General features: G+C 43.5%; 1 protein-coding gene across 1 annotated transcript; it reads right to left on the bottom strand.

Moving 5' to 3' along the window:
- Positions 1-1,633: 1,633 nt before the first annotated feature.
- LOC102215081 (E3 SUMO-protein ligase CBX4-like) lies at positions 1,634-8,825 on the bottom strand. The gene is made up of 5 exons (XM_005737347.1): positions 8,530-8,825; positions 8,287-8,330; positions 7,690-7,755; positions 5,760-5,826; positions 1,634-4,281 (listed from the first exon to the last, which is right to left on the bottom strand). The coding sequence occupies exons 1-5, from the start codon at positions 8,818-8,820 to the stop codon at positions 2,806-2,808; spliced, it is 1,944 nt and encodes a 647-aa protein (XP_005737404.1). The 5' UTR covers positions 8,821-8,825; the 3' UTR covers positions 1,634-2,805.
- Between the last annotated feature and the right edge of the window lie 356 nt (positions 8,826-9,181).

Consider the following 9,181-nt stretch of genomic DNA (forward strand, 5'->3'; position numbering starts at 1 on the left):
ACTAATGTTCACATCATAAAGAGCTAAAACAGTCGGGTTCAGTCAGTAATTTTGTCACGCGTGGAAATTTCTGTCCAGTTCACAGCATTTAAACCGGATCTAAATTTAAAAAGGGCAGGCGGGTCAAGAGGTTTGTAACTGCGCTGATGTGTGGCGCAGTCCAAAATCTGCACTTAAGGATGTGTGTGGAGAAAGTGCCGGCCCACTCGAGACTCCCCTCGGAATAAAAGTTTGGCAATTCAAAAAGCACGTGTCTTCTGTGAGACGAGCCCTGGATCTGTTCATCACTCACACGCAAAATCTGCTCAACCTGACAGAGATCAGGAAGAGAAACAGCGCAAAGCCTCCGTGCAGCATTTTGTGCAATTCTTCTTTAGATGATTGCAGTAAGAAACCAACTTGTTTGGTGTCTGTCACATTTTTTTTATTAGATTCTTTACACGAATAAGCGCAAACAGCCATTACAAAGGAAGTAACTTGGTCTTAGATCCTGCGGGGAATTTCCCGCTGTAGCTCCTCAGCTGGAACATCGCGGTAATAATTTGCGGGCTGCTGCTCAGCGTTTCGGAGACGCAAGAGAAGAGAGCGCACGGAGGAGGAGAGGACAGCCATTTTCTCTGTCGACGCTCATATTAATGCGCACAGAAAGCAGTTTTATTGGCGGGTTGGAGCAGAGGAAATGGTCGAGAGCTGCCATCTCTGTCATTGCGGTTGTCGGAATGTCAGATTTCATCGCTTTTCTAAAGATTATTTATGCACACACATTGTCGGAAAATACGGATATCGCGCATTTCCCCTCACAGCAGACGGATAGATGATACATTCGTGTGGCAAGACAAAAATGTTTCGGGCAGCTTTAGGACTGAGCTCACCTGCACGAACCAGCTCCTTCACTATATGCATGCATTAAACAAGAAACGTGAAAATAATACCCCGCCTCTGCCATTAAAGCTGAACCTGTAGCGAAGAAATCAGTTGCCTCCTGTTGAGTCTCTCAGCATGGCAGCATGATTTATCAAAGAAACACCTGGCGCGAACAGCTGTTCAGGTCAAAATTATGAGCTTTAAATGACAAACGCACTTCTTTAGCATTCATTTCAGCACAAAACAGACGTTTTGTTTTTCAGTCAAAGAATTCAGCGATTCAATATACTCAATATTTAAGGTCTTTCTTTTACTGTTGCATAATTCAGGCCTGTGATCGTTTCACTTTAAACTCAGTTGCTGATATAGGCCAGAATTAAACTGCAAACTTCTGTAAAAAGCAGTTTTTTATGTGAGTTAAAATAATTTGCACATATACAAGTGAAAAGGCCTGACTTTGAGCTCCACTATGGCACACATGCTGGTCCAAAACAGCCTGTGGGATTGTAGGATGCTCATCTGAAAATACACCCCGGCTCTGTAATCCTTGTGGCCTGCAGCCCACACGCACGCACGCACACAGACAGACAGAGCCAAGATCAGATTTAGCTTCTTCTGAGGCAACCTTTTAAGACAACAGCAGCCGTCCTCTTCCTGCTAAAACATTCAGCTCTCTGAAGGAAGCCGAGGTCGCATCACGTGATTAAGGGTATCCCCCCCCCCTTTGCTATAGGAGCATGGAGAATACCGGTAAACACATCAAACACACTCAGTTGCAAACAATTTTATTATTGCAAATTATGATGCATCATAAGAAGCCATTATTTTTTCCTCTGCACACAAAAGCACACGGTGCTCCAGGTTCTCACAGAGCAGCTCAATCCACCTCCAGCAGGGCAGGAAGAGACACAGGGGATCAGAAGTGATTATGAAAAGTGCTTTTACACACTTCTAATTGCAGCTCCACTGCAAACTATGTCAAGACAAGCCTCTGGGATCCCATACATAATAACTGCACTGCCTTCACTGAACACGTCAGGGTGCCAAAGAACAGAGACATGAAAAGTTGAATCCAGAGAACCCAGCTGGTGGTATTAGTCTGTAAGATTAGAGAGCTCAACTAGCAGATTTGTGACTGATGTCATTCAAATAAAAGAAAAAGAAGCCACGTTCAGTCAGTGTGCTGCTGCAAAACATAAATTATCAGAGTCACAGGCGACTGGTGCTCGGCATCAGAGAGGCATGGCTTAAAAAACAGAACAGAAGCAAACATCGAGCTTGAATAATCTTCCATTTAAAAGCCTTTTTAACAATGCAAATCATATTTATTGACAAAAAGGCGCTTCATTTTTCTTTATTTGCTTGTTTAAGCATGCCTAATGGCATAATCTGTCCAAGCAGCACGCATCCTTTAAATCTGTCCATCTGTTCGCGCACACGCACACACACACGCACACACACACACACACACACACACACAGTGTAATTTACCAGGATTCAATATAATTTTCTTCCTAACAAAATTCTCCATATAGCCTACATTTGTTTGACATTATCTGACATGTAGACGGTTGACTGTATAAAACGAGTTACATCCATAGAAAAGTGAAGCGTATTTATTTACACGAGTAAGTGCATCTTTAATTACATCCCCTCATTTGCTCGATCTAATTTTGCAGTTTAGGTTTCAAGAAGATACTGCATGTTATAAAATCTCCAGAAATAACAACAGGTTGAGCTTATAAGAAAGAAATATGCAAATAGACAGTTTCTCGTTAGCTTATAAGAAGAAATATGCAAATAAAAAGTTTCTCTTGTTATCTGAACTACCAATATACAAAATGAAAACAACATCAAGGGTCGATTTGTACATTCAAGCATCCAAAAATACAAATATATGTCATGTACATTTAGACAGATGAACAGCTGGTACCCAGATTGTTACGCTGCTATGTACTCCTTGAACGTAACGGTGAGGCAGTTTGTGGTAATGTCCGTGATGACTATATTCCCAAGGAAAGGTTTGAAGGAGGGAAATGTGTCCTCCTTTTTCTGTTCGTGGTTAGAAACGGACAGCGACTCGGCGTTCTCCACTTCTGCAGGTTGTTGTGTTTCAAGCTGAGTTTCTGTTTGTGTGTCAGCCTCTGTTTGTCTTTCCTCCTCTGTGTGTGTTAGCGCCTCGGGCTGTGTGTGCGTTTCAGGCTGGGCTGCCGTGGGAACTGGAGCTTTAGGCCTCGACTTGACAATACTCAAGTCAATGGGCTCCACTTGGTCCACATACCCACAATCCTGCAGCCCGGGGTGACTGTGGTGTCCATTTTGGTCGATGTTGATGCTTTGGACAGGTGATGATGCTGTGTTGGGAGCGCTTATGCTCCTGGAGCTCAAAAACCTTTTACTACCCTCACGTTCCTCACCATCTGTGTCAGAGAGGTGTCGCTTTAGCCCTTGAAACCCACCTTGGCCTTCTCTTTTGTCCTGTGATGAGGGGACTCCCCTGTTCAAAGGCCGGGAGAGCAGATTAGGTTTGGTTGTCAATTGCAAAGGCTGATCCTCTGGAAGCTGGCCCTGACCCCTGACCTCAACATGTTTATCCTGTTCTGTCACAGTTAGCTCCGCTTTCAGGGACGGTTCCTTTTCTTTGGGGCAATTTCCATTAAATCCAGAACTGAGAGACGTTGCTTTGTCTAAGGGGCTTTTAGCAAATCCATTGATGAGGCCGAGCTTTTTGACGAGCTTCATCTTTTCCAGGTGCTTTTCCGCACCGTTGTCGGTGCCTTGCGGTGGCTTTTCAGCAGCATCACACTCGCCGTTTTTCACTTTAGCTGCTTGCATCCCGTTTTCCATGTACTTGCTCATGACAATAACAATCCGGCCATTCTTGTTTTTGTTCTTCACAATCTTTAGTTTGCTGCTGCTGACACCGTTGGGCTGTGGTAAAGCGTCCTCCTTAGGTTTTGGCTTCTCTTGCTCTTTGTGTCCGTTGAAGTTTGCCGGAAGCTTCTTCAACTCCATGGTGATATCCTTCACTTTGGTCAGACAGCCCGAGTCCTTGTCCCGAACCCACTTTTGCTGCAGCACCGGAGGAAGGTTATACTCTTTGTTAGCCAGCTCAGGAGCTTGGACGTCTATCTTGGGTTTAGCAAATATGGGCTCGTGCACCTTGATGTCTGGCTGGTAGTGATGATGCTTCTTGCTGTTAAGCTGATAGTAAAACTTCTTGCCGTTAGCCTGCTGCTCAGCCTCACGCTCCCTGCACAGCGGCTGGTACTGGTGGTGCTTCTTACTGTTCAGCTGGTAATGCTGGGGCTGCGGACGAAGCATCTGGATGGGACTGGCGTTCTGACAGCTGTCCTCATCCAGGGACGCCTCTTGTAGGTCAGCCAGGATACTGGACCTCCTGGCAAAGGAAGGCACCTGCGAGCAAACACAGTAATCAGCATTATTAAAAACGCCCAAGCCCCATCGATAAAGAATCAAATGATTTGTGTTGTTTTAATGAGCATTTAAAATAAAGAGCATCCCTTTGAGCTGGGAATTTGATTAATGATTAAGAGTCTCCAGTTTCTACACACGTGTCTTTCCTTGGGTACCAAAAAAAAAGCTTTCATGGGGCCCACGAGCTGCAATGAAGACACTGTGCTTGGAATGTGTGACGGGGCTCCAAACGAGCACAAGGTTTATTTCAGAGGCCTTGGGTCCATGTTGACACAGCCCTCCTACAGATCCCTTGCAGCTCTCTGAGCCACCAGCCCGGCCATCACAGTGACATTTCAAAGTGTCTCCCGTGGCTGTGACCTCAGCTTGGAGGAATGTCATTGGCTGCTTTGTGTCCCGGCATTGACTTTATCCCATGTGTTACCACCAACACCCTCCTGAGAGGAACAAAAACATGCCTCCGAGGGGATCCCTTAGCCCTTTGGGCCAGTGATTGATGCATTAAATGTACAATCGCAGTCACCTAACTGCAACTGTTAGGTCAGGAGACAGATTCCTATAGAATTTAATGAAGATAACGTCCCTCGCTCATTCAAATTTTCACTCCGTAAATGAGCAAACACCTAAATTTTTACAAATGAAGCTTTGTTATCTCATCATACAGGTAAAACAAAACCCTGTGGAGTAAACCATGATGGGTCATCTCAGTTTAAAATAGGGAATACTGATATATCAGCCAAATATCTGTAACAACTTGACTGATACCCAAATACATTTACAGATGTCTGTGGCCAATATTAATCTGCTGTGTCCCACAAGTTTCACGTTAAAAAGATAATGTGAAGTGGCTTACAGACATGAAATTATGCATATTATACAAAGATGCTTTTATTCATGTATAAATAACAACAAGAACAAAAACAAAATAGAAAAACATATTAACCACATATTTATTTGGAACATCTTCATCTAGCATGGCTTTCATAATCACAACTTGAAAGCCAAAAAATTTGAGTGTGAAGCCCAAACGTTTAACAGGCGGGGTCTAACAAAAGGAGCTTTGAGTTGCATTTTGGGGAATGTAGGCTTTAATGGTACCAACAGCTTTAGCCATGTTAGAGACGAAAACGTTATTTTTTTTTTTAGTATCACAACTTTCATGACATGTTTCATCATTTTCACATGATGAAACGTGACATATTTCACATGTTCTTTAATATTTTCTGAAATTTCCCGACCTTAGAGAGAGAGGTACAAATAAAAATGAAACTTAAGCATCATTCATCATTACTGATAATCAAGATTAGCATTTAGAATCATGTTTTGAAGTATATTTCAGTGTGTGAATGCGCTGTGTGTAAACAATGCTATTTGAGCTGCTGCCTTTCTGGTGTTCTGGTTAATAAAAAACAGAAAAACTGAAGTCCTGTTTCCTTGTTATATATTTTTTTTCTTACCTGGACCAGAAGATGTTTTGGCTTGGGTCCTCTCTTGCGATACCCCATCATCTGCTCTTGACGTTCCCTGCGGGAGAGGAATAGACCAGCCAATCAGTGAACCATGACACAGAGATGAGTTGCAGTTGCATGGCAACACGACGTCATGGGTGTCCTCCTCATGCTCTATTAGAAAACGCTGAGCATGTGTTACACTTCCTGATGTAAGGTGAGCATACATTGTTATTTGTTCATCATATATTTACCTGTCCTCGCCTTTGTTTAAACAGGATCAAATGTACATTTATCCTCAGCTGCTACAAAAGCTAAACAGTCAGTTTATACTAACACTCATAATCCAGTAAACAAACTCTATCCACGGAGGAAGATAAGGGCCAACCCCTCTCTGACTTTCCTCAGTCTCCATCCAAGTCCCTCCAAGACAGTAATTCAATACCGCAGACAGGAGTGATGTCAGATTCCTCCCCCACCCTCCCCCCCTCACATCTAATTACAATGACGACTCAGTGTATTTTCATAGCCTGGCATTCAGACGATTTGGCTCCCCCGAGAGGCACGCAATTAGTTTCAATAAAATCCCTCCTCTTTGGAGCAAGCGAGAGATAATTGCGAAAACAGCCGTAGAGTGAAGTCGATGTTTTGCTTTAACGTGTGACCTGCGCCTGAAAGGTTGCTGTAGGCAAAAGCTGAAGGAGACTGAGAGAGAAGCCAGTGACAGTTTAACACAGCATGCATTTAGGAAATTCAATTACACTGCCCTTCACATGGAGCAGCCTGGTCAGCCACTCAGCAGAGTATTTAGTATTTAGCCAAACAGCTAAAGTCACCAAGGAAGCCAACGCTAAAGGGTAATATTTGAATTTTTCTGATATATACGTTTACTAAGATACTATGTAGTTCCTTCAATCTTGCTTTGCTTTTGCACCGTCATCACATCATGAGCCGATTACTTAAAGATGTGAACCATAATGTAAACTTCCCCTCGACTCCAAAATACACTTTGCTTCATGTTCCTTCAGACAGATATTTAAACTCTACCATGCACGATGATGTAATGTGCAGAATGTGACGAACATTATTTTCACATTTGTCTGCTGAGGCTTTTTTGTGCCATCAGAAAGTCTGACTTTAACATGTGTGCAGGCAAGCTGGATTTATAGCACTAGAAACTGTATAAATGCAAATCCATAAGCAATTTAAACAATGTGAAAGATGCAGATACTTTAAATAAGCAGTACACCTATACAACTAAAGAAGTATAAAGTGACATCATAACTCTGTCTCGTAGATGTGGACTGATCCTAGTACTAGACTTCATTGATTTTTAATGGAGATCTTTTAGTTGAATACTAAGTGTTATTCATCTCTGAAAGCTGGTGATATGTGTCTCGTGTCCTCTGTATTTGTGTTCTTAAAAGTGGTGCACATCAGAAAATCCAGGGGAAAAAAGTCTAACCTGCAAAAAAGTAAAGGGATCAAACAACCTTTGAACAATCATCATTCACTTATACAGTCATGCTGTGGAAAATGACACTGGTCATCTGGTGAGTGGATGGCAGGACAGCAGGTAGCACTTTAGCAGGATAACATGATGCTGACACTCAAATAACTATCAGGTAACAAAAAGTAGATGCGCAACAAAGTGGTTCAGTTTGATCTGATAACCCTAACCTGAGCTTAACCCTGATCCAACTCTGATGACACAGGGTTTAATCTAAAGACAAACATTAAGGCTTTTCTGTTAACCAAACTCTCTACACTTCTAAAACTTACAGGCGAACCTGCTTTACTCTCTGGGGATGGGTGACAAATATTTTATGTGCTGTGACAAAAACTGGAAATGTAAGATACAGTGGATTAAAACCTGTTCTATCATGTTTTTCAGCAGCTTGTGCACCCGTGAAGCTTCTTTATCAAACTAAAAACGTACCTGTCTTGAAACGCATCAAGTAGTCTTGGGTCCAGGATGTTCTCCTCTGGTTCCCATGTGTTGTATCTGTCCACAGAGGAGAGACAGAGAGCAGTGAGTGCACGCTGGCCAGTCAAAAACGGCTCACCATAACAGGCACTGGCTGAAGATACCCAGGTGACAGGACCTAATTCAATCTATTACTTATAAAATCTCCCTAGAGTCATAATTGTGGGCGTGCATGTAAACAACATGCTGAGACGCTTGTCCTCCCTGCGGATACACGTGTAATAAATCATGGGTAACTTTTACGCACGGTAATAGGGGGAGGAAACAACGGTCCGGCCTCCACACAAATCTCGATACGTGGCATTTCTTAAACATAGTGTTCAATTATAGACATGTCTTCCTCTAATTGGCACACTGGGGATTGCATACATTGGAAAACCACATCCATCATCGGGGCCAATAAACGCGCCGAGTGCCCAGAGCAAGAACGCGCAACCCCCCGTACGCGCGCCCACGCACAGAAAAATGCAGGCATTTACACTTGCGCACACTTTCTGTTTTGGATGTGGCGTCCTCGTTGAGTGTATTTCTGTTATCAAGTGCACTCACCTTGGAGACCATCCACGCCACTTGACCAAATACTCAACCCGTCCCTGTGAAGGAGGAGAAACGGGATAATGAGCGTAACGTTACTTTACTCCGCGCTGCACAGTCATCTTAAAATATCGAATAACAATAATAGTAATAATAAAACAACATATGCTCCGCTGAAAGCAGAAGTGAAAAAGAAAAATCAGCCTCCTTTCCAAGTGCATGTGTGCAAAAATGTCCTTCGGTGCTCTTGTGACAAACCTTTCTGCTGCGCTTCTTCTCGATGCTCTCCACCGCAAAGACGTGCTCTCCCGCGGCGGGTAGCTCCATTTTCCGATACAAGAGAAGCCGCTCTTCTGCTTTCCCCCCCTCTCTGCTTTTGTTATCGGACACCTTATCCTTGCTTTCAGCCCGTTTTTCCTCGCTGCTCCTCTGATGTGAAACACAAGACTCCCCCCTCCTCCTATTTTCACTGCACCGCTTCCCTCGCTTTCCCCCTCTGAGGATCTCGCTCTGCAGCCGAGCTCGAGCTGCAGCCAGAAAACACTTCATGCAAATAGCCGTTGGTGTGACGTTACATGAGGGGGAGGTTATTGGGGGCGGGGGTTGTTCCCGTGCTGCATTCGGAGACTGTCGTAAAAAGTGTAATCACGACTTCAACGGCGCGTAAACAACATGAAAAAAGCTGTAAGTGGCTGATGTAGAGGATGTCTTTGAAAATTTGGCGAGGGATGAAAACCAAGGCAAAAACTGGCAGCTGAAATTTTGTTGTGGGCTAGTTTATTGTGCCAGGATATTAACACCAACCAGACATGAATGGCGTTTACTTTTTTCCTGTAGAAAAACAAAAATATGACACTAATTTGGCCTACATGACAGTGTCTAAGCTTGTACCTCTCCAGCCTGTTGGTAG

This window comes from Pundamilia nyererei, unplaced genomic scaffold (genome assembly GCF_000239375.1).
Source record: "Pundamilia nyererei isolate P.nyererei 1_Seehausen unplaced genomic scaffold, PunNye1.0 scaffold00075, whole genome shotgun sequence".
NCBI lineage: Eukaryota > Metazoa > Chordata > Actinopteri > Cichliformes > Cichlidae > Pundamilia > Pundamilia nyererei.

What these genes read in the sequence shown, in the direction of transcription:
- LOC102215081 (XM_005737347.1), bottom strand. Translation starts at nt 8,820, where the DNA reads ATGAAGTGTTTTCTGGCTGCAGCTCGAGCTCGGCTGCAGAGCGAGATC. An exon ending in CTTGATGCGTTTCAAGACAG is followed by an intron (nt 5,827 to 7,689) that starts GTACGTTTTTAG and finishes CCTCTCCCGCAG; the next exon opens with GGAACGTCAAGAGCAGATGA. An exon ending in CAAAACATCTTCTGGTCCAG is followed by an intron (nt 4,282 to 5,759) that starts GTAAGAAAAAAA and finishes GTTTGCTCGCAG; the next exon opens with GTGCCTTCCTTTGCCAGGAG.